At 50.7% G+C, this 25825-nt stretch overlaps 1 protein-coding gene across 11 annotated transcripts in view; it reads left to right on the top strand.

Annotated features, from left to right (window-relative positions):
* The window catches only part of WDR93 (WD repeat domain 93), a 694060-nt gene that overhangs the window by 484317 nt on the left and 183918 nt on the right, over positions 1-25825 (top strand). For all 11 annotated transcript variants that reach the window (XM_078683212.1, XM_078683218.1, XM_078683219.1 and 8 more), the window contains one exon: positions 9592-9802. In XM_078683212.1, coding sequence (XP_078539338.1) covers positions 9592-9802 — 211 coding nt within the window. The remainder of the gene's footprint in view (positions 1-9591; positions 9803-25825) is intronic.

Consider the following 25825-nt stretch of genomic DNA (forward strand, 5'->3'; position numbering starts at 1 on the left):
GTGACCCTCCTTACTTTCCTCTCATTACCGGTGAGAGAGTGTTCTGTTTAATGCCTTTAAGGAGCAATCCAGAACATAGGTCTCTGTATTTTGTGAAATAAGTCCTCCTAGCATAGTCACTCATAGCATTTTTGTCCTCCTCAAAGGGTTTTGGTAATATTTTTTTTCATACAAGAGTGCCTGATTAATAGAGTCCATTTTCAGTGCGTCCAATAAAACAAAACCTCCCTCTTGAATTAAAATCTATGGGGGATCACCTCATTTTTAGAAGGATTCTGAAAACTTTTCTTTTCCCAAAAGGAGTTTCTGTAATATTCTTTGGTGCCAAGTGGTTTCATGGTGGGTGAAAAATCTCACTTTTCTAATAATTTCAACATGAGAGTTGCTATAGGTTTACATTTTTTTGGTTACCTTAAGTATCATTAGATGCCAATTAACAAGGATCTTAGTTTGACATTACATGAACTTCATTAGAAATTTTAGGCAAACTATAGTTTGTAAATTGCTGCAAAATGTATTTTCGCCTCTCTTTTCTATGCTAGCTAGAATGTTACAAGCACTATTTGCTCTTCACCTAGTAAAGAAGATGCCCACAAATGTGAACATTTTCCAAAAGGTTACTGTTAACTGATCGGGGGGTTCATAAAGACCGCTACTCACCCGTGAGGGTCTCAAGGCGCTAGGGGTGGGAGGGTTGGCAGCTTTGGCTCAGTTGAAGAGCAAGGTCTTAAGGTCCTTCCTGAACACATGCAGGTTCGGGGAGTGTCTGATGCTGACTGGGAGCTCGTTCTAGGTCTTGGCTACGATGTAGGAGAAAGCCCTTCCTCCTGCTCTGCTTCTGCAGATGTGGGGTAACTCTGCTAGGGCGTGGTCTGCGGATCGGAGATTTCTTTTGGGTGCGTGGAAGCAGACTCTCTCGTTGAGGTATTTGGGTCCTGTATTGAGGAGGGTTTTGTAGGTGTGGGTGAGAAGCATGAAGGTTATTCTCTTCTCGACGGGATGCCAGTGTAGGTCGCGAAGATGTTGAGTCATTTGTTTGTGCTGAGGGGTCCAGAGGATGAGTCTGGCTGCGGCATTCTGGATGGTTTGGAGCTTGTGTAGAAGGGTCCTGTTGATACTGGAATAGAGGGTGTTTCCGTAGTCCAGTCTGCTGGTTATGAGTGCGTGGGTGACGTTTTTTCTGTGCTCGGGGGGGGGGGTTGATTTGAAGGTCTTTTAGAGGATGCTGAGGCAGTTGTAGCTGGTGGAGGAGACGGTGTTGATCTGGCGGGTCATGGTGAGGGAGGAGTCAAGAATGATGCCGAGGTTTCGAGCGTGGTCTGTCGGGGGGTGGCCGGGCTCCCGAGGGCGGAGGGCCACCATGTCTTGTCCCAGGATGAGGACCTCTTCTTTCTCTGTGCTGAGCTTCAAGAAGCTGTCCTTTATCCTGACTGCAACGTCCCTCATTCCTTCCTAGAAGATGAGCCTGGTGTCTTCGGGATCCTTTGTGAGGGAAAGGATGAGCTGGGTGGCATCGGCGTAAGATAATATATTGAGCCCATGCTGTCTGACGATGGTGGCGAGGGGGCACATGTAGATGTTGAACAGCGTGGGGCTGAGCGATGACCCCTGTGGTACTCCGCAGTTGATCTCTCTGGGTTTGGAGATGAAATGGGGAAGTCTGGTCCTCTGGGTTCTGCCGGAGAGAAAGGATGGGATCCAGTTGAGTGCGGTTCTTTGTATACCGGCGTTGTGTAGTCTGGCTGCGAGGGTGTGGTGTGAGATGGTGTCCAAAGCCGTGGAGAGGTCCAGTAGGATAAGGGCTGCGGTGTGTCCCTGGTCGAGCAGGCTGCAAAAGTTATCAGTGGCGGCAAGGAGGGCAGTCTCTGTTCTGTGGTTGCTGCGGAATCTGGACTGGGAGGCATCTAGGATGGAGTTTGTTTCCATGAATGCGGTCAGCTGGGCATTTACATGTCTCTCGGTTAATTTGGAGGTGTAGGGGAGTAGAAAGATGGGGCGGTAGTTCTTCAGGTCCGTTGGGTTGGCCGTGGGTTTCTTAAGGAGGTGCTTGACTTCGGCCCGCTTCCAGTCGTCGAGGAAGATGCCGGATTGGAGAGAGGTGTTGATGATCCGTCCTAGTTTGGGGGCGATGCCCTCTGGTAGATGTGCGGTGGGCAGGGGTTCGTGGGGGCTTCAGACCGGATTTTCATCATGGTCGTGGTGATGAGTTCCACCGTGTCGAGAGTCCAGGTGGTGATGGTAGACTGGTGGTCGGCGGAGGGGAAGGGGTGGTGAACGGCGGCTGATCGCTGAAGTGGTCGTAAAGGGCCTTGATCTTCTGAAGGAAGTATAAGCTGAGCTTGTTGCATAGTTCCTAGGATGGTGTGATGTCCATGTCCTCGCTGGGGAGTTTCTTTTGTTTTCTGGCTGCGCCATTTTTTCTCGAGACGTCTGCAGGTGCGCCTGGCGACTTGGAGTTCGTTGGTGAACCAGGCGGCCTTCAGGGAGCGTTGTTTGGCAGGGTGGCGGAGAGGGGCGATCTTGTCCGCGCATCTGGAGATCTATTGGTGAAGTTCTTTGGCTGCTGGGTTGGCATTGGTTGTGGTGATTGGAGGGGTCTAGGAGGAGGTGGAGTTGAGGAGTTCCTCTGTGATTTTGGTCCAATTCTTTAGTGGCGGGCAGGGTGCCGGTTTGGGTGCAGTGGTGAAATGTACGCAGTGGTGGTCGGTCCAGGGGGCTGTGTGGTTTGGCTGAAATGTATGTTCTGTCCTCCTGCGAAGATGGAGTCGAGAGTGTGTCCTGCTCTGTGCGTGGAGGTGTTGACGAGCTGCTTCAGTCCGAGATTGGAGACGTTGTCGAGGAGGGTGCTGGAGTCGGGGTCGCTGCGGTTGTCGAGGTGGAAATGTAAGTGTCTGAGTAGGTTGTAGTATGTGGAGGGGATGGCGTGGGGTTCGAGGTCGGTGATTCCTGTTGTGGCCGGGGAATGGGGTCCCGGAGGTCTGTAGGTGAGGGTGCCGCGTAGCATGGTCCTGGGGAGGTCTGGAAGTGAAGGTGTTCTATGTTGGAGTGGGGTCTCTCGTGCTGGAGGTGGAGAGTCGGATGGAGGTCTTGTGTGCAATGGTGAGTCCTCCTCCTGGTCTGTGTGGGCGGTCCTTCCTCTGGAACTTGTAACCTTCGGGGATTGCAATGAGGGGCCAGAGGTGGAGATGGTCCAGGTTTTCGTGAAGAAAGCAATGTCGGATGCAAGGGTGTCTATCAGGTCCCAGATCCCTACGGCGTGTCTGTGGAAGGGGCACACGTTGAGGAGGATGCACTTCAGGGCTACAGTGGCGCAGTTGTCCAGTGAACCTGCGGCGGACGTGTGGGCGCTGTAGGTGGTGCACGAGCATTTGCAGTGTCTGCAGGAGAAAGGTCCATGGGTGGTGTTCGGGGAGGAGCTCTGGCAGTCAGGGTGTCTTCCGGGGTTGAGAGCGAGGAGGCTGGCGGCATCGTATCGGCGGGGCCCTAGAGAGCCAGGGTTCCTGGCGCTGGCCGCGGTCGGGTCGCAGATGGGCACAGACGGGCTTGCCTTTGGCGCACCTTCGGCGCGCCACCGACACGACCACGCAACGGTTGGCATTATGTAGGGGAGGAGAAGAAAGCTCAGCTGGGAGGCGGGAAACGGGCGAGGGCAGGGGGGATGGGCCACGGGTCAGTAACGCGGGAAACCGAGAAAAGGGAGCAGTGAGGGGACGAGAGATGGGCTGTGAACACAGCAAACAGAATAGCAGAAAAACACAGCAAACGGGGCACAATACAACAACAATGAGAAATGAAATGCCAACAATTAAGAGTGTAAAGACAAAATTAGAACACTAGGATGACAAAATGAGGACAATGAACAATACTCAGATCAATTTCCACGTCGCGGCAGGCAGGGGAAGAGCAGCTAGAACACCCAGGCAGGGAGCGCAGCGGTGGTAACAGAGCGCTGGAGCTGACGTGGAGAGTGCAGGCCTTTGACTGAGGTCAAGGTATTTTACAATTGTACAAAGATCTTTACATCTTAATATTATCTACACACTCAAAATTTTAACTATTTTCGCAATAGACTGTCATGATTTTATTACTGATTTGGTGGTAGAGGCAAGTTAAATACCATGACCACCCAAATTAACTTTAAGAGCTGCAAATGCCCATTCTCCTGCGATAGCAAATCTTCCCATAGAGGGTCCTGTCCTTTTAATAAATACTTTTACCTCTTGCTTTTTTCTATACGAATGCCCATTCTCATGTGATAACAAATCTTCCCTTAGAGGGTCCTGTCCTTATAATAAATACTTTTACCTCTGCCTTTTTTCTGTTCTCAACCTAGGTTTTTGCTACCACCAAGAGGCAGGACCTTAAACTGATTTTATAATGGTTTTATAGAAAATTACCATTTTTGTGTGGTGTACCTGTAGATTTTTAGCCTGCCTTTTTTTGCTGGCTGTAGAACTCTGTGCACTTTACCCCTTCTATCAAGCAGTAAAGTGCCTGTGTTCCCCCTTTCAACATGGTTGAACTGACTGAACCATAATTGCCATATGTAACATACCTATACTCTCTAGTACATGTCAAGGCGGACCCAGGGCCTGTAAGCTAATTGCCACTAGTAGACTACAGCACCTATTGCTCCCAGAGCAGAGACAAAGTCGTGGGGAGGGTGTTTGTGTTCCTCTGGCAGAATGACCTTTTGGGCAGTGACCAGGAACTTAGTTTACTTCAATTGGCCTCCCTGTCACAGGCAGATGTCAGATGAAACCTGGACAGGCCCCTTCTTTTTGTTTCCGTAGTCAGTGAGGAACCAATCCCAGTGGGAGATGAGGTGCCCCTAGAACCAGCGGCGGCTGGTCCATAGGGGCAGCTGGGCAGCGCCCCACTAAGCAATAACAAAGAGAAACTGCTCACTGAATCGGGCAAGAATGCAAGCAGACTATCGTCTGTTTACATTTCCGACCTGTGCTGGCAGCAGCTTCACAAGTGAAAGTGCGCATGAGTCAACAGACGCACAGCGCACGCAGGTGAGATCAGCAGGAGTCCAGAAATGGACTCCGACTGCGCATCTGCGAGAAGGGCGCTTTCGTTTTTCAGCTCCCCACTCCATTGACATTACATTAGGTATGCTGCGCATGCCTAGTGTAGTGGTGGAGTCTGAGGATAGGATCCTGCTCGGGCGGTGACGTGGGGTCGCCCTATGCCCTGTCCCATGCCAGGATACAGCCGAGTAGCCGCCCCCATTCTTCTGATTTGCCAGTCCACTTCAAAGAAAAGAGCGGGGAGAAGTTAATTCCACTGACATCTTGTGGGGGATGATACACGGGACCGGAGCGGGAGATGCCTGGTAAGTTTATTTATTTGTTTTTATGTAATCATTAAATGAAACGCCTTCCCTATCCCCCCCCCCCCCTCCAAACCCCCCCCCCCCACCTTCCCCAACCGCCTAGGTCATCCAGTTAGACGTCACTTTGAAATCTGGTACTTGTAGTTTAAGTTTTGTAGCAAGACCTCCCTCCTGCACCACAGAGCAGCTGAACGCCCGGCACTGCCTTCCAAGAAACCCTCGAATGTGGCAGCGGCACGTCGGCTCTGAGTCTGAAGGAGGGAAGATAGTAAGGGTTGCCGAGGTGAGGGCGTGTGGCAGGAGCAAGAGAGAGAGAGTGAGAGCAAAGAGAGAGAGTGTGTGTACGAGCAACACGGCCAATCATTATGCAATCATTATGCACAATGCTCCAGCTGACACCAGGCATTCTCTCTTATTATCTCCCGGTCTGCGAAATTGAAGCTATCCTATTGAGGGTGGAGAGGGGAGAGACTGAGAGGGTGCGGGGCCTCGGAGGTGGAAGAGAGAGAGCGGCTGAGACTTGAAGATGGAGAGAGAGAGACTGGAGGGAGAGTGGAGCAGGCGCGGTGCGTCCATTGGGGCGAATGAATGAATGATGGATGGATGGATGCAGGATGGATGGGTGGATGGATGGATGGGTGGGTGGATGCATGAATGAATGAATGATGTATGGATGCAGGATGGATGGGTGGGTGGGCGGGTGGATGGATGGGTGGATGCATGAATGAATGATGGATGGATGCAGGATGGATGAAGGATGGGTGGATGGGTGGATGCATGAATGAATGATGTACGGATACAGGATGGGTGGATGGATGGGTGGATGCATGAATGAATGATGGATGCAGGATGGATGGATGCATGAATGAATGATGGATGCAGGATGGGTGGATGGATGGATGCATGAATGAATGATGGATGCAGGATGGGTGGATGGATGGGTGGATGCATGAATGAATGATGGATGCAGGATGGATGCAGGATGGGTGGATGGATGGGTGGATGCATGAATGAATGATGGATGCAGGATGGATGGTTGGATGCATGAATGAATGATGGATGCAGGATGGATGGGTGGGTGGATGCATGAATGAATGATGTATGGATGCAGGATGGATGGGTGGATGGATGGGTGGATGCATGAATGAATGATGGATGGGTGGATGGGTGGATGCATGAATGAATGATGGATGCAGGATGGATGGGTGGATGCATGAATGAATGATGGATGCAGGATGGATGGGTGGATGGGTGGATGCATGAATGAATGAATGATGGATGCAGGATGGGTGCAGGATGGGTGGGTGGATGCATGAATGAATGATGGATGCAGGATGGATGGGTGGATGGATGGGTGGATGCATGAATGAATGATGTATGGATGCAGGATGGGTGGGTGGGTGGATGGATGGGTGGATGCATGAATGATGTATGGATGGATGCAAGGTGGTTTGGGCTCGCTCGCTGCGCTCGCTCGCTGTGGTGCAATATGCAAATTAGTTTACGCCCCACCACTTTCAAATGTCACCAGCCGCCCCTGCCTAGAACGGCTTTGGATTGACCACAATGGAGGGGCTGCTCCTTTCCCTGACCACACCTCTGTGGTGGGCATGAAGGCTCTGTACAAGGGGAGAAGGGGTTCATCATCTTGAATCTAGGCAGAGAGCGGCACTCTGGGATTCTTTTCAATAGCACACACAGAAAATGCTGCAAACTGTGGGAAAACCCTTGGGAACATGGTACAATAGGCCTTTTCTGAATATTCCCAACTGACCAGTTCCAACTGGACCAGACCAGACCTGTACCCTTCTGGTAGCCTCTGCTAGCGTGAGTGCTGACCCACAAGTGCTGTTCCTGAGGTCCTGGAAACCTAGGCCTTAGAAACCTTTTGGTTCCGAGGTCCTCAGACTTACCAGCCAAGCTGATCTGACTAAGGTGAATTGTTGCTGGGCTCACGAATTGCTCTGGTGCTGAGGTTGTTTGTGAATCTTCTTCAGGGACTACAGTATCTGGCCTCATGGAGCCCTCTTCAGCTGCAGCCAGTAGCCTTGCCCAGCAGGAAGAACCAGAGCTCCAAAGAAAAGCGACTAAGTGCAAATAAAGAAATCTTGACCAGCTGAAGGTGGCAAAAGTTTCCTACCCGTGAGGGATCCTCCCTGGGTGCAAAACTTGAATTTCTCCCGCTTCAGAGCTTTCGTGCCAAAAAAGAACAGCTTCACCAGCACTGAGTCCAATGGCTGTGCGACCTCATAGAGGAAGATTTTGGTACTTCAGGTTGTGTCGAACCTGGTCCCGTGCTCCATCAAAGTCACCTGCCAAATTGCGCCCAGGTCCTGGTATAACGCAACCAGTTGACCACGATTTGCCCTTAAAGCTTTTGGTGCTATTTTTTAGTAAAACTTTAAAAAAATCATATCTCTGTTTCCCCTAATTGGGTGTTTGCCATTTTGGTGTCATTTTATTCATTAACGTAGTATACATTTTCGAATTTGGTTTGGAATTTTTCATATGTTGTGTTTTGTCTTTATTACTGTTTTTGACTATATAAATACTTTACACTTTGCCTCTAAGTTAAGCCTGTCTGCTCTATTCAATATCTACTTGAGAGTTGAGCTCAGCTTAATTTAGGGGCTTTTATAGTTCACCTTGACAATGATTGTGCTTGTTTCTGGAGGGAGGAGTCTTCTCCTCAACTAACAATCAAATTCCCTTCAGGTCTTAAAGAGCTTTTCATGCTGGTTCTCTTTACACATCCGTACTTCATACATGGTACAGTTGATCCCTGCAGTGGTTAATTTGTGCCTGTGATTTCCGGTGCTCGGCACCGGCACTTAATTGTCAGAACCGGATCTTGTGACAGTCCACCACATGGTGGCACTGTCTTTTTAATTTGGAGATGAGCACATCTGTGTTTTAAAGTCAATATACAGTGAAAATACCGGCCTCTTCGTGCCACTATTATAGTTTTGTGTGGCCTGAAATAGCCAGAATTGTCACACTTTTAGGAGTGTGATGGTTGGGTGTTATGTTGGTACTGCCATTGGCAGCGAATGGATGGTGCAGGTTGCAGTGGCTTTCTTTAAAGAGCCCTGGCACTTAATTTGTTACTAATTAAGCACTGGATCCCTGCATTTATGTGTACCCTCAATGGTTCCCTATTTTTCGCCACATGGTGCCTTTCAGACCTGCTTCTTTCACACTTGGCGATTTCCTCACCATGGCAGTATCTAGTTCGATTTTTTTCCTTTTATTTTTAGATCTACCTTTTGATTTTCTTTTCTTCTTATGCTGCAGCGATTTGGATACAAGCCATGTGCGTCATGCCATCGGCCGCTTGTAGAAATTGACTAGCATAACAACTTCTTGTCATGCTTGGGGAATCGTCATCTGGTGCACATCTGCTCTATGTGTGCAACGTTTGATACGAGGTCTCTGAAAAGGAAAAATAGTTCTAAAACATATTCATTTCACTCTGCCTACTTTATGACATTTTCGATCTCTACAAATTACTCACTAGTTTTAAATATGTACATTGTTTCAGCAAGATAAAAGCAAGGAAGGATTATTCCTGTTTGGCCCATCGGCTATTAGTTTTTCCACCATACACATTTGATATTTGATTTCTGTCTTCCAGTGGTTGCATTTTATGATTGTTTTCTCTTACATCGACTGATTTTTTCAAAGTTTTACCAAGATATTTATTTATATCCTTTCGTTTCTTGCATTTTTATTAGTTACCCACTTCAGCACATTACGCGTTCATATACATAGAAACCGTTTCAGCATTACCTGTGTGTATGCATACATGAATCTGTGATTATATTAATGTGGCAAACACCTGGCTGGGAATTTAACAGAGCGTTGCTCAGCACTCACCTGTTTTCTGCCCTGCTTTAGTGCAAACTGAGTGTTTTTTTAAAGTTATAATTTGCAGGAAGTATCCAACAGCACTAAGAATCTTAATGTGCTTAAACAGCTTGTGAATGGCAGATACCTTTCTATTAGTGCAAACATATTTCGAATTGACACTATTAATCGTTCCACAAAAATTAAGGTGCAATTAATACCACTACCCAAAAAGCGTTTGCCTCAGGGACTTGCATTAAGCTGAATTGTTATACACCGAGGATATCGCTGGGAATAGACTGAAAGGGAACATTTTAAATTAATATTTAGATTGAGTTTCTAAAGTAAATCTTTCTTTTATACACACGGTACTCTTGCCTGATTGATGTTATCCACCTTCCCAGGATCTCCTGTGGCCATACTGGCTCTTCCGGAAGAAAGTACCACCCAGAGCATTTCGTTTTTAGAAAATTCTGCACCGGTGGAACGGCTTCCGGTTGACTGCTTTCCCACCAGCCTTCGAGTCCAAATCCTGGCATGGTGCACAAATGGTTCACTTTATTTGATTACTGCAGCTGCAGGCAAAGAAACCAACGTGGTCACACTAAAGGAAAGGTAAGGCCATACAAGAAGAAGTATTGCTACCCGTTCGTGTTGGCTTGTTCGCCACATGTTTTTTTTACAGACAATCTCAAGCGTGGGTGTGTCCTCCGTTAAGGAGGAGGAGCGTCGCCCCACGAACCAAATTGCCCCCAGATATGGAAAAACAAAATAGTAATAAAGTTAATTTATAACCATTTTATTTTTTAAAACCCAGTTCCAGGCCGAGTGTCAGGACGGGGGCAGTGGCGTAACAAAACTTGAGGGGGCCCCCTGCAAACTACCCCCTCCCATCCTCTGTGCCAGTCTAGAACTCTCAGGCGAGCGACCTGGCATACTGCAGGGGGTGCGGGGTGATTGTTACGCCACTGTCACCAATCCAGCCGTTATAAGTAACACTGGATGGTGGAGTCAAAGGTTGGGCTTTGTCTGCCAGCAGGTTACCATGGGTGGTGGTTCATTCATTACAGGGTCCCTGCCATCAGTAGGCCGGGGAAGTTTGCCCAATTTTAGGTGGGTTTCCTGATGCAGACTCCTGTCATGATATACAACGTCGGGCCCACTCATCGTTCAGTTTTGACAAAAGTGCATCCGCTGCTCCTTCTCGTTTCCGTTTTAAAACATTAGACAATGCGACAATGCAGTATTTCAAAAGCAGATGTAACTACAATGAGCAAATTTTGATAATAAATTTTTATTAGTAGACAATAGCAATCTTAAAAGGCATTGCATAGCTTCATACACACTGTGACCCCAAATTCCACCACAGTCTCTCTCTCTCTCTCTCTCTCTCTCTCTCTCTCTCTCTCTCAGTGAGTCAGTCTCTCTCTCTGTCAGTCAGTCTGTCTCTCTCTCTCAGTCAGTTTCTCAGCCAGTCGGTCTCTCAGTCAGTCAGTATTCAGTCTCTACTCTCTCTCCACTCTCTCTCTCTCTCGCTCAACTCTGTCCACTCTATCCCCACTGTCTCTCTCTCCACTGTCTCTCTCTCCACTTTCTCTCTCTCTACTCTCTCTCCACTCTCTCACTCTCTCTCTCTACTCTCTCCACTGTCTCCCTCCACTGTCTCTCTCCACTCTCTCTCTCTTCTCTCTCTCTACTCTCTCTCCATTCTCTCTCCTCTCTCTCTCCACTCTCTCTCCACTCTCTCTCCACTCTCTCTCCACTCTCTCTCCACTCTCTCTCTACTCTCTCTCTACTCTCTCTCAAATCTCTTTCTCTCTCCACTCTCTCTCCACTATCTCTCCGCTCTCTCTCCACTCTCTCTCTCTCCACTCTCTCCCCCTCTCTCCACTCTCTCTCTACTCTCTCTCCACTCTCTCTCTCCAATCTCTCCACTCTCTCTCTCCTCTCTCTCCACTCTCGCCACTCTCTCTCTCTCCACTCTCTCTCCACTGTCTCTCTCCACTCTCTCTCTCCATTCTCTCTCGCTCACTCTCTCCGTTCTCTCCACGTTCTCTCCACTCTCTCTCTCTCTCTCTCTCTCCACTGTCTATCTCCACTTTCTCTCCACTCTCTCTCTCACTCTCTCTCCACTCTCTCTCCACTCTCTCTCTCTCTACTCTCTCTCTCTCCACTGTCTCTCTCCACTTCCTCTCTACTCTCTCTCTCACTCTCTCTCCACTCTCTCTCCACTCTCTCCCTCCACTGTCTCTCTCCACTCTCGCCCACTCTCCCTCACAAAGTAGTGTGCATTGCCATGGGCGTCCACAGAAATGTTTATGGGGGGGGAGCAAAATTTTAACTTCATCACCGTCCCCCTTGCACCCTTCTCCTCTCTGCCTTGCACCCTTCTCCCCGTCCCCCTTGCACCCTTCTCCCCCTCTGTCTTGCACCCTTTTCTACCTTGCACCTTTCTCCCCTCTGCCTTGCACCCTTCCCCCTCTGCATTGCACCCTTCTCCCCTCTGCCTTGCACCATTCTCCTCTCTGCCTTGCACCATTCTCCTCTCTGCCTTGCACCCTTCTCCTCTCTGCCTTGCACCCTTCTCTCCTCTGCTTTGCACCCTTCTCCTATCTGCCTTGCATCCTTCTCCCCTCTGTCTGCACCCTTCTCCCCTCTGCCTTGCACCCTTCTCCCCTCTGCCTTGCACCCTTCTCCCCTCTGCCTTGCACCCTTCTCCTCTCTGCCTTGCACCCTTCTCCCCTCCGCCTTGCACCCTTCTCCTCTCTACTTTGCACCCTTCTCCCCTCCACCTTGCACCCATCTCCCCTCCCCCTTGCACCCATCTCCCCTCCCCCTTGCACCCTTCTCCTCTCTGCCTTGCACCCTTCTCCTCTCTGACTTGCACCCATCTCTCCTCTACCTTGCACCCTTCTCCCCTCTGCCTTGCACCCTTCTCCCCTCCACCTTGCACCCTTCTCCTGTGCCTTGCACCCTTCTCCCCTCTGCCTTGCACCCTTCTCCCCTCCCCCTTGCACTCTTCTCCCCTCTGCCTTGCACCCTTCTCCTCTCTACCTTGCACCCTTCTCCCCTCTGCCTTGCACTCTTCACCCCTCTGCCTTGCACACTTCTCCCCTCCACCTTGCACCCTTCTCCTCTCTGCCTTGCACCCTTCTCCCCTCTGCCTTGCACCCTCTCCCCTCTACCTTGCACCCTTCTCCTCTCTACCTTGCACCCTTCTGCCCTCTGCCTTGCACCCTTCTCCCCTCTACCTTGCACCCTTCTCCTCTCTACCTTGCACCCTTCTCCTCTCTGCCTTGCACCCTTCTCCACTCTGCCTTGCACCTTTCTCCCCTCTACCTTGCACCCTTCTCCCCTCCCCCTTGCACCCTTCTCCCCTCTGCCTTGCACCCTTCTCCACTCCGCCTTGCACCCTTCTCCTCTCTGCCTTGTACTCTTCTCCCCTCCCCCTTGCACTCTTCTCCCCTCTGCCTTTCACCCTTCTCCCCTCTGCCTTGTCCCCTTCTCCCCTCCGCCTTGCACCCTTCTCCTCTCTACCTTGCACCCTTCTCCCCTCTGCCTTGCACCCTTCTCCTCTCTGCCTTGCACCCTTCTCCTCTCTGCCTTGCACCCTTCTCCTCTTTACCTTGCACCCTTCTCCTCTCTACCTTGCACCCTTCTCTCCCCTCTGCCTTGCACCCTTCTCCCCTCGGCCTTGCACCCTTCTCCCCTCTGCCTTACACCCTTCTCCTCTCTGCCCTGCACACATCTCCTCTCTGCCTTGCACCCTTCTCCTCTCTACCTTGCACCCTTCTCCCCTCTGCCTTGCACGCTTCTCCCCTCTTCCTTGCACCCATCTCCTCTCTGCCTAGCATCCATCTCCTCTCTGCCTTGCACCCATCTCCTCTATGCCTTGCACCCTTCTCCTCTATGCCTTGTACCCTTCTCCCCTCCGCCTTGCACCCTTCTCCTCTCTGCTTGCACCCTTCTCCTCTCTGCCTTGCACCTTTCTCCCCTCTATCTTGCACTCTTCTCCCCTTTACCTTGCACTCTTCTCCCCTCCCCCTTGCACTCTTCTCCCCTCTGCCTTGCACCCTTCTCCTCTTAGCCTTGCACCCATCTCCTCTCTGCCTTGCACCCTTCTCCCCTCTGCCTTGCACCCTCTCCCCTCTACCTTGCACCCTTCTCCTCTCTACCTTGCACCCTTCTGCCCTCTGCCTTGCACCCTTCTCCCCTCTACCTTGCACCCTTCTCCTCTCTACCTTGCACCCTTCTCCTCTCTGCCTTGCACCCTTCTCCACTCTGCCTTGCACCTTTCTCCCCTCTACCTTGCACCCTTCTCCCCTCCCCCTTGCACCCTTCTCCCCTCTGCCTTGCACCCTTCTCCCCTCTGCCTTGCACCCTTCTCCTCTCTGCCTTGCACCCTTCTCCTCTCTGCCTTGCACCCTTCTCCTCTTTACCTTGCACCCTTCTCCTCTCTACCTTGCACCCTTCTCTCCCCTCTGCCTTGCACCCTTCTCCCCTCGGCCTTGCACCCTTCTCCCCTCTGCCTTACACCCTTCTCCTCTCTGCCCTGCACACATCTCCTCTCTGCCTTGCACCCTTCTCCTCTCTATCTTGCACCCTTCTCCCCTCTGCCTTGCACGCTTCTCCCCTCTTCCTTGCACCCATCTCCTCTCTGCCTAGCATCCATCTCCTCTCTGCCTTGCACCCATCTCCTCTATGCCTTGCACCCTTCTCCTCTATGCCTTGCACCCTTCTCCCCTCCGCCTTGCACCCTTCTCCTCTCTGCTTGCACCCTTCTCCTCTCTGCCTTGCACCTTTCTCCCCTCTATCTTGCACTCTTCTCCCCTTTACCTTGCACTCTTCTCCCCTCCCCCTTGCACTCTTCTCCCCTCTGCCTTGCACCCTTCTCCTCTTAGCCTTGCACCCATCTCCTCTCTGCCTTGCACCCTTCTCCTCTCGGACTTGCACCCTTCTCCCCTCTGCCTTGCACCCATCTCCCCTCCCCCTTGCACCCTTCTCCCCTCTGCCTTGCACCCTTCTCCCCTCCGCCTTGCACCCTTCTCCTCTCTGCCTTGCACCTTTCACCTCTCTAACTTGCACCCTTCTCCCCTCTGCCTTGCACCCTACTCCCATCCGCCTTGCACCCTTCTCCTCTCCCGCCTTGCACCCTTCTCCTCTCTGCCTTCCACCCTTCTCCTCTCTGCCTTGCACCCTTCTCCTCTCTAGCTTGCACCGTTCTCCTCTCTACTTTGCACCCTTCTCCCCTCTGCCTTGCACCCTTCTCGGCCCCCCTTTCCACCACCCTCCCCCGTGGACGCCCACATGGTGGGTTCTAACAAAAGTTCTTACCTGAGGGCACCATTTTCCTGCCTCATCCCTTCTCATATGAGCTTTGCCCTGGAGAATGCTCTCTCTGGGGGCCCCCACTCCCACCCTTGTCAGGGTCCCGAGCATTGCTCTGTGCTGCCTCCTGCTCTCTGGGACCCCCATCCTCTTTCCGGGCCTCGCTTGCTCTGGCTAAAGAGAAACATTGCAACTTGTTACATTGTTTCTCTTCAGTCAGCCCGGAGCTCAGAGCGAGGGGCTCAGAGCAGGCTGCAGACAGCCTGCACCTGCTTTAGAGGGAGAGAGGCTTGCTTCAGAGCAAGCCTCTTTCACAGCTCTCAGAAGAGCTGAGGGGGCCCGGGCCCCCCTTCATTTACTGAAGAGAGTGGAGCCCCCCCCCGCATCGTGGGGGCTGCGGGGGTGTTTGTTACGCCTCTGGACGGGGGGCAGGGCTTTCTGGTTTCTGCTTCGCAGCTGAAAGCAGTGATGGGCTGGGAACTTTAGGTTTAAAGTGCACAAGTCTTTTTGGCTGTCTGTCTTGTGACAGCCAGCCAGAAATGCACACTTTAAACCTCTTTAACAGCTGGGTTAGAGATAGCATAGTGCTCCAGTATCAACGGGAGCAAAGGAGGCTGCCCCATCCAGTTCTGGCACTTCTTTCATGCTGCATGAAAGCAGAGCCAGGATTGGTTGCTGCAGTTTCCTGGTCCCGCCTCGGAGCCTGCCTGGAGAAGACCCGAGGGAGAAGGACTTCGGGTCGGGATTGAAGGTAAGTGTTAATATTTTTCTCATTTATTCATACATTTTATTTTTTTCCTCCCGCCCACCACCCTCCTTAGATGCTAGCCGCCACTGATCTCAAATCAAATAGATGTCAGTAGTCCTAGTGAAATCATGGCAAATCCAGATTATTTGCCCTTGTTGATGCTTTTGAGTGAGGTGCAGTTTCAGTTCTGTGGCTAACTGAGTTTGGCTCTCGTGAGGAGGCCACTGCAGCTAGCACCACCCATTGCCCCTGCCATGTTGCCAATAATAGTAACAACACAACTACTAACCATCACCCTCCTGCAAGTGGGACAATTCCTACTTTTCCAGGCCTCCAAAGCTGTAAGAATGGCTTTGGCTTGATTCCAGGTAATAGTAATTTTTAATGTATATTTGTTAGAAACGGGTAGCGTGGTGCAGAGCGGGCGGGCCAAACTCCAGAGAAAATGTGTAAAGCATTTGCGCAGCACACACAGGCGACACACTAGGCACACCACAAAAAGAGACTCCACACCAGGTTGCATGAAAAATAACGGATATTTATAAAACACATTAGAATGCAGAACACAGGTGCATATCTTCCATGCCAGCCGGCACCGGGTAGCCATTCACAGCGGACTATTTACAAGGCAGGGCCAATCGGGCCGCTGCCCGGACCATCACAAATACACAGGAAGAATAAATGTAGAGTCCATCAGCATTAGGACACATCGGCATCAGACCTGAAAGGAAAACATGCTTTCAGGCCATGAGGCTTCACCTTATGCATAAAAACGTCGTCATGCATTGGGGAAAAAGCATTAACATTGAATGCAAAACCATCAGTAGTCAGCTTTAGGGGATAACCATTGCCAGTAACATAGAGCATTAGGCCGGAACATCTGCAGTAGCCTAGACCTGTGAACATCACATTAAACATGCACGTGAGCATAAGCATAGATGCAACATTAGGCAGAACTCCAAAGATGCAAGTCTGCGGGGGAAAACATCATTAGCATAAATGCTGTAGGCCTGATGTATAAAGCAGCTCCTACATAACATTAGGCCCACATCCTGAGCCTGGGGCATAAAACATGTAAACATAGGGCATAGAAACACATTTAGCTTAGAGGCCCTACTTCCAATAAGCATGAATCACATTATGCATAACACCTTAACACAGGTATAACCTTAGCACTGCATAACATGACCTGGGGCGTAATCCTATTAGCATCAATCACCCTTGCATTTGGCAGAGGAGGCAACATCAACCCCCTACAGGCACATTATGCATACAAATAGGCCGTAAGTATATTAACAGCAGGGCATCACACCTAACATTAGCAGGGCACACTTGGGAATGCCCAAAACAATCACCCCGTCGGTACTGGTTAGTTCCTGGCGCCACTGCGCCTAGGGAGCCCCTCTCAGGGGCTCTGGAAGTAGAAAATGCCCAACAGGACTTGCCAACGTTGCAGCGAACCGCAGCCGCGGTGCCGCTGGGCAAATAGACCCCCAAGGGCCCAAACTGACGCGTTGGAGGCTTCCCCCCGGGGCTCAGTACTCAAAATCCCCCCCCCCCCCTCCTGGGAAAATGGTGCTGGCTCGGGGGCTCTGAAAATAGTCTTGCCTCTAATAACGTTGCAGCGGCCTGCACCTTCGGTGCCACTGTACAGCTTCTCAACACTGGCCCAGCTGGAGCCCTACTCTGGAGAAGGGATGTAAGGCAGCTGCCCACTGCCACCTGGGGCAGCTGCCTGGCAAGTCCAGCAATGGCCGCGCTGCCCCTTTTTGGACCCCCGAGGGGCGTAGGCACCAAAATGTGCCTCGGCCGGCCCCCGCCGTTCGACGGTCGGACCACGCCGCCCCACTCACCGGCAGTTCTCCGTCTCCTTTGGTCTCCTCTAGCGGGTCCTCAGGCAGCTCTGTTCCTCTCACTGGTGGGAGGCGGTTCCTCTTGACGGGACTCTTCTCGTGCTGGGCTAGTGCTGCAGGGCTCTCCTCTCCTACACGGGAGCCCCGCCTTCCTCGTGGCACTCCTCCGGACTTCACCCGGGCCCCCTCCTGGGACCCGGGACTTTGGTGTGGAGCCCGCGAGTCTCCAGACGGCTTTCCCTCAAGCCGGGGGTGGTGGAAGTGGAGCCCGCAAGGCTCCGACTGGGCAGGCCCCGGCCACAGGGAGGAGCAGGTGCCTGTCTTCTGTCTCCTGCTCTTCAAAGCTCTCTCCCCTGCTATGAAGTGCGGGGTAGGCTCCCGCCTTCGTTTTAAACAAAGTGGAGTCCACCCGTGGGGTGGGCACCCGCTTTCACCGGCAGTATGTAGGGCAGGCTCCCGCGAATAAAATGCGCGCACAGCGGGGTAGGCACCCGCTAATGGTGAAGACCCGGTCTCTCCTTTTTCTTGCCCCGGACTGCGGCGGTGATTCTTTTCTCTGCGGTAATATGAGGGGTGGGCTCCCGCTGGTTTGAATAAACACCAGTGCAGCACAGCGGTGGAGGCGCCCAATAACGGGGTAGTTGAAATATAGCGCTTAGATAGAACAGCGCTGCAGGCTTTGGCCCCTCTTCCCCTGGCACCTTGAATATAGCTCTTACGATGTGCTCGGACCCACCGGCTTCAGGGACAGCAGATGGCGCACCTCTTCTGGTAATCACGCAAATGGTCCCACCAGGCACTAGAGTGCAGGCGGAGCAGCACATGCACTTCAACTATGGAAATATAGCGCTCTTGCAGCGCTGCTGGTGTCAGATTCTCACCTCCTGAGCAGTAAGATAAAGCGCTCTTCTTCTCCAGGCGCTAGCCAGCAGACAGGGCACAGATGTAGCGCTCATGAAGCGCTAGGTAGGAAAGCCTCAGGCACTACTGGGCAGGAGCAGCGGTCAGTGGCACTCATCAGTACAGGGCTGCAGTTCTTGGAACAGTCATCCTCTGTAATGTGGCACTCCTCCTGGTACAGCAGTCTTTACTCCAGCAGCGGGCTCTCACTGGCCCTGTGGACAGCAGAGGGGGAACAGATGGGCACAGGGACAAGCACACAGGCCCATGCGGCGGTACCTCCTGCCAAAGTGTCCCCTCTCATTCAGGTCCACGCTCACTCTGAGCACATGGCATTCCAGCTCCGCTATTTACAGACCCCTCACCCCTCCTACCAGAAAGGGCTAGAACCTTCTAGAAGGCTCCAGGCAGTTCCAGTCCCAACTGTCACTGTGGGGGAGGTGTAGGGCACCCTGTCACTTAGAAACACTTCAAACACTAGACCGCCAACCCACCTCAATCAGGCAGCACATGTGCAGACAGGAATGGCGTCCATTTTAAAAGTGACATTTTACAAAGGTGCATTTCTACAATGGTGGAAATACAGGTGCGTACACCATTGCACAACATTTTATTATTTTCAGTTCAGACACACCTTGTCAGTAAAAAGGCTAGGGGAAAAGCGAAAAAAATTAGGGCCAAGCCCAACAATATTGAATTAATAATTGACTGTTGGTGTAGCTATCGCAGACATCACCACCTAGTGGCAGGTTGTCACAAGCTCCGGTGTCGACAATTAAGTGCCAGTGCTGAGCACTGGAAAAACTGGCTCAAATTAAGCACTGCTCACTAAGCATAAAAACTCATGGATGGAATCCTTTAAATAATCTCACTCACTAGTAATTACTCTTCTGTGAACATGCCGGTATCAAAAAGGCATGAAGACAAAGTCAGCCAATGTCTAGGATATGATTTGGACAGAAGGCACACTGGATAATTAAAATGCCTGCAGTGCAGCTTCAGCTGAGTCTTGGCATAGCAAAGCTGTGAAAAGCATGGAACCAATTCCTCTGTGGTTGGAATCCCAGGACATGCATATTTGCAGGACTCTGAGCATTCTCAATTTCTCCACTTTCTAATCATCTGAAAGAGGACTACCATGTAAAACCCCAAAATTCTTTCTGGATTGAGCAAATTCTTTAAATGGCTGATTCTGTGTCACAGCTCCTGTGAGCTTGACCTCTTCTGCCTAGCAAAAGCACATCAAGGCCCTCCCCCCCATGACGAGGGGAAGCATCGCTGATTGCCTTGGATCTGGACACTTCAGTTTTAAGCCCTGAAGTGCCCAGGGTCTATCAGTGACTCCTAGTCACAGAGTTGGGTGGGGTCAGCAACTCTCACTGACACCCCCGTCAGATACACTTCTCTCAGCTGTCTCCTTCCTCCAACTAGCGGGCTGCATGCTGCATATGTGCATCATAATAATGCAATTCAAGCTGCTTCACTTCCAGACCACCATCTTCATATCATTGGGTCAGGGTAGCCAAGGTCATCCTGCTTTTCTTTCGGGCCCAGAAAAGGGAATTAAGAATTATATCTAGCTGCCTGAACACTCTTGTGGACAGCGACCAAAAGCAATTCTTTATGACGTGCAGGCAGTGTGAGAGAAGCATCATTTTGGAAATAGCTATCCTTCCCATGAGTGACAGCGGCAGTGTCTTCCATAAGGCAATCAACGCATGCAGTGAGCCCATCCCCCTCTCCATGTTGAGATGCAGCTGATTTGCCCAGGAGTGCACAACCATGATTCTCAAGTAGCAGAAGTGATCCAGGTCCCAATGCAAGCCAATGTCAGGCAGCTGCTCCACAGGAATCCCCATCAACGCAGTGAGAGGGAATATCAGGGACTTATTGCGGTTGATTTGCAGCCCAGACAGGGTCCCTTAGGCATCTATTAGTTGTTGCAGGATCCCCATGGAGTCACAAAGAACCTGAGGTAAAACGAAGAGATGTCTTTATGTAGCAATAGAATATGCTGCACCTCAATTCTATGCCCCAGTCATGCAGCTCCTGCTGAGCCCAAACCGACAGGGGCTCGTTCGCTAGAGCAAATAGGAGTGGGGGCAGAAGGCAACTCTGTCATGTCCCTCTGCCCAGTACCTGGCTGTCAGAACAGCACTGTCCCACCTGCACTCTAGCACTAGGCTCTGTGTAAAGGAGCTTAATTCAACTCTGAAACTGGGGCCCAAACCCCATGGCAATCCATCAATGATAATTAAATTAAACACAGACTGAAGGGCCATGTTAAAAATGAGAAAAGACGATTTAATATAAAGTTCTATTTAAGGATCATGTTGGGGCATTTGCAAAATCTTAAGACATGAGAATATGGCCAATATTGTTATCTGGAACATTGGAAGCCCTAACTGCAATACATTAAAGGTTTGCTGTTTTGCCTCTCATTTGTTTTTTGTGCTAATTGTTCTCGACAAAGTGTCACTGAAAATGTTGTTAATGTCTCTCATGCACAGTGAAAAGTCGAATGTCACTCTTTTGCATGCTGAAATCTTGGCAGGTATAAGACAGTCAGATCTGCCCAATGGTCAATTATTATTTCCTTTATTAGGTTTCGCCTCCAGGAAAATCAATTATAATTAATATAAATCTTAAAAGGAGATTACATCCTGTCCTTGCTTTTTATTGGTTGGTGTGCTTTCCACTTACTTTCCCTCCATTTCTATTGGCTGTAGGATACTATTTCCTGTTGTTCCTCGTGTGTTTCTCTTATCTGTCTCCCGTGGCCCAAGTAGTGTTTTCATCCTCTTTGCTGGAACTCTTTTAAGCGTGTCAGCACCTTTTTCTGGGATACCAACGCTCTGTCCACAATGCACACTCACCAGTCCTCCTGGGGGCTGAAGCAGGAACACACTTTAGTGCTCCCTTTTGCTTGCAAACCAAGCAGGACATTCACCTGTCCCCCAGATGGAAGCAGGGACCCACTCTAGTGCTCCCATCACCAGTCCCCCACGGGCCAAAGCAGGGACCCAGTCTAGTGCTCCCTTCACTGTGAATCGACTTTAGTGCAGTCAATTATGCTGCAAGTCTGCATCTGTGCTTCTAAAACAGCTCACTTCTGCATGTTCTAAGAGCTGTAAATAAATGGTGTTATCAGAGACTTTTTCACTTACTCTTGACCAGGTAAAGAATCCCATTAAATCTCAAAGTCTTGTGCGAAAGCAAATTCAGGTATTGGTGAGCAAACGTGGGAAACAACTAAACAACAAACAGTTAGTGAATATGTGTCTTAACATTCATGGTGTGGTTGAATTTGTGATATGCTTCAAAAGTGATGAACAAATACAAAGTATGTTGTGTGGTGGTTTGACTTATTCAAGCTAGGCTTTCTTTCAGATACTATTACTAATTATGCAGAGTGCTCTTAAGGCGGTAACCAAGTTATGACGTTTATCCTATTCTCAAATATTTCAATTTGTATCTATCTATGCTCTTCTTGAGTCACTTAAGCATGGTTTTGATTATGTGCAGATGTATCTGTCATTTAAAAAGAAATCTTGCAGAGGTCTATATTTCTCCAACTCTGCTCAAGCACAAATTCCTCAGGCATACAGTTAAAAAAATTACCAAACCTTTTACGGTGCATGCCACTCTTCTCACACAAGGTGATTTTCAGATTGCTTGGTACACTGCACCCACCTTCCAAGATCGATAAAATGAAACCCATTGATTTTTGTAACAATAAACGTCATGAATTTGGTGACATGATGACACAGAGGGTGAACATGTACTTTACAAATACCAGTTATCTCATGGTATATGTGGGTAAACTTAAACATTACACCTACATAAAGCTTTTTAAAATAAAAAGTTTTTAATCTTTTTATTTGCAAAAACTCAGGCAAACATCGGTGTCACTTCCAGGGTATGCAGGTAATATATAAGTACATCAATGAGGTATCAGGACTACAGTTACTTTCAGATCACAGTAGAATTCAGGAGAAACAATAATTACCATGTTCACAGAGTGGTCAGTTCCTCGTCACGGGCAGTACATGGAGGTTCACAGATGTTTCCCCTATAGTTATCCAATTAGACCAAACCGCCACCCACTTCCTCGGGCACCCTCGAGCCACATACACAGTCTTCTCCTGAAGCATGCTCTAGTCCATGTCCTTTTTCCAGGACCCAAGAGTAGGTGGGGCTTCCGCCCCCCACAGTATTGCAATATTGCGTTTCCCTATTGCCAGACCCAATGTGACCCACAGTTTCCCTTTTGATGAAAGGTCCGAGGGCTCCCATATATTGAGGAGACACCTCTTCGCCTCGGGTCTCAGCTCCACACCTCACACCTCAGACATACAATGCAACACTCTGGACCAGTAGGCCTGTATCTCTCGACACTCCCATAATATGTGCATGAAGGTGCCTATTTCTCCACATCCCCTGCGGCAGATCCCATCCTCACTATGACCCATAAGCACCAACCTCGTGCCGGACAGGTAGACTCGGTGCAGGATTTTGAGCTGTATGAGGCGTAATTTGGCCGATATTGTTACCTCTCTGGGGGATGCCAGCGCTTCTCCACTCCTCGTCATCGACGGCGAGTCCATCTGCCTCCCATTTGCCCCTTAGGGCCGTCAGCGGGTCTGGGGTGTGGTGTATGAGTTTCTTGTATGTAAGCAAGATGGCCTTCTCCGGAAGATGGCCGTCCAGCAGCCTATCCTCAAGAGGCGTGGCCTCTGGGGGCTGTGTCCCAGGGGGGATGTTAGTCTGGAGTGCATGTCTTATTTGGAGGTCATAGGTCTGTTGCAGTGCATCAAAGGATACTACTCCAGTCGGGCCCCACAAGTCTTTAATTTGTGAAATCCCAATCAGGTCCCAGTTTCGAAATCCTTTGGTCCGTCTAAGGGAGCCGAGTCGTTCCGAGGCCCAGAGTGGGGTCGCCAAGGTAAGTTTCCCTGCCCATCCCAACTTCTTCTGCGCGATGTGCCATAGCAGGACCGAGTGTTTGGTAGGGCCCGTAACATGATGTCTACCCGGTCGTGAGTAAAGGGCGACCTTATAGTTGCCCCCCGGCAGGAGCCACCTGTCCATCTCGTAACCCTGGTCATTCCCTGCACAGTATGTGCCCTGGTTTATGGCCGAGAGGTGCGCCGCCCATTCGTTTTTCCTGATATCGGGAAGTGCTATACCCCCATCGAACCAGCCCAGTGTCAGTTTATGTTGCGCTATACGAGGCGTGCCATTCCACAGCAGATCCTGTTGAGTTGTCTCGATAGCGGCAAAATACCTCTGGGGCACCAGGTCTGGCTAGTTCTGGAGGCCATCATTTTGAACAGCGCTGCCCGTCCCAACAGAGACATAGAAAGGGTTTTCCACGTGGCCGAGTCGCTGCAGGGGCGGCCACAGGTTCCTCTCGTATCTGAGGGTCCGGTCCTTAGTAATAAACACCCCCAGGTATGTGAAGCCGTCTTCAGCAATCTGGATCGGGCAATCTCTTGGGATCGGCGGGGGGGTCCCCATTCAGGACATACAGAAGGGACTTACCCCAATTAATACTGTATCCAGAATATTCGCCGAATGTGTTGAAGATGTCCAGCGCCATCACAATGGACTCACCGGGTTTCGTAAGGTAAAGGAGGATATCCTCCCAACCTGCTGCCCATCGTATCCCAGTGAGGGAAGAGGTTTGCCGAATCAAGGCCGCCAGCGGCTCAAGGGAGAGGGCAAAGAGCAAAGGTGAGAGGGGGCACCCCTGTCGTGTCCCCCTTTCCAGCTGGAAGACATCTGACACCTTGTTGTTGACCACCACCTGCGCTAGTGGTTCCGCGTACAGAAGACGCACCCAACTTACGAATTCCGGGCCAAATCCCAGCGTCCGAAGAACAGCCCACATGTACTGCCATTCCAAGGTGTCGAATGCCATAGTGGCATCTAATGACAATACAACCGTGTCCTCGTGTAGCCGATGGCAGCTACCCAGCACTCCGTGAAGCCGACGTAGATTGAGCGCCGTGTTGCGATGGGGCATAAAGCCCGATTGGTCTGGGTGAACCAGTACCTGCAGGACGGGTTTAAGTCTGTTAGCCAGTACTTTGGCTAGGATCTTTGGTTCCACATTTAGCAATGAGATGGGCCTGTACGAGGCACATGAGTCTTTGGGTTTTCCTTCCTTGGGAATAGCCACTATTGTGGCTGTGCGCTGGTCAACCGGCAATACCCCCTGTGCTCTGCTGTCTACAAACATCCGCTGAAGGGGAGCTCCAAGGCTGCCAGGTTTGAGCTTGTAGAGCTCGACTGGTATACCGTTTGGCCCGAGGGCTTTCCCCGAGTGGAGATCGTGAATGGCTTGAATCAATTCCTCAGTCCCTAGTGGTGCCTCAAGCGTCTCCCTTTGTTCAGCCGTTAAGACGGGGAGAGTAATATTGCTAAAAAAACATTGATTCCTCCTCCGACCGTGCCGACTTTTTTGTGTAGACCCTGTGATAGTGGGCTGCAAATTCCTTTATGATCTCACGTGGCTCAGTCAGAACCGCCATGGATTCCGTTTTGAGTTCAGCTACCACCTTCAGCGCCTGTTGTTTCTTATCCAGCCAGGCTATGAGCTTGCCCACTTTGTCCCCCTGATCATAGAGTCTGCCCTCCCTGTCTCGAGCCAAGACCCTGGCCGCGTCCGTGGCCAGGGCCTTATATTCTGCCGTTTTAAGTTGTAGGCGGTGTACCGCATCCCGTTCTGTGCTATGCTGCACTGCGTCTTCAAGCGCTAGGAGCTCTGTTTCTACCGCCACGATCTGGGCTTCTCGCTCCTTGCAGCTACCTGCGATGATCGACAGGGCCTCACCCCGCAGCACCGCCTTGAAGGCCTCCCATAATACAAGGGGGGATCTACCGAGCCCTCGTTGTCCCCAAAATAATTATCAATTGCTTGGGACAGTCTCTTTTTCGTGTTCTCCCCTTTAATGTACCAAGCGTTGATCGGTGGCACACAACCCACCTTGTGGCCACCTATAGTCACATGCGCCCATAATGGAGCGTGGTCCGAGATACCTCGCGCCAAATGAGTGATCTCACGGAGAGTAACATCCTGGCACATCGGTGCTAACAAGTAATCTATTCACGAGAAAGTGTGGTGTGGGCCAGAGAAAAAGGTATACTGCTCTTGAGTTGGGTGGTGGAGGCGCCAAAAGTCCACCAGACCAAAGGCAACAATAAGGTTGGTGAGCCATCTCTGTCCCATGACAATATCCCTGGCCGTGTGTCTATCCAAGTCCCCTGAGACCACTGTGTTAAAATCCCCCCTCCCCACCAGGAGTTGTCCCCCTGGGAGTGTTAATAGCAGTTTCCCTAGGTCCTGATATGAGTGTGTCTGGAGGCCTGTCGGGATGTAAACTGACACCAAATTAAGCCTGCGCCCCCCCCCCCCCCCCCCATTTTCCCGAGATCGCAACAAAGCGGCCTTGGGGGTCCACCTCTGTGTGGTCAATGGTAATTTGAAAGTTACGTCGTAACAGGACATCCACCCCCCTCGACCCGGATGTGAAACCTGCATGTGCCGCTAAGGTGTACCCCATCCTATTCAGAGCGTAGCATGTGTTGCCCATCAAGTGTGTCTCCTGCAGGAGAACAACATCGGGGAGGTGCCGCTTCAAGAACTGCAATTCTATACTCCGTTTCAGTTTGTCCCCCAGCCCGTTGACATTCCAGCTGACCATCTTCAAACTTTTATCCCACATCATGGTAGTTCAGAAATGTGTGTGTCCCACTGTCCCTGTAGTTCTCACATTCAAGACTCATTCTCCCCATCATACCTTG

Source organism: Lissotriton helveticus, chromosome 3_1 (genome assembly GCF_964261635.1).
Source record: "Lissotriton helveticus chromosome 3_1, aLisHel1.1, whole genome shotgun sequence".
Classification (NCBI taxonomy): Eukaryota; Metazoa; Chordata; class Amphibia; order Caudata; family Salamandridae; genus Lissotriton; species Lissotriton helveticus.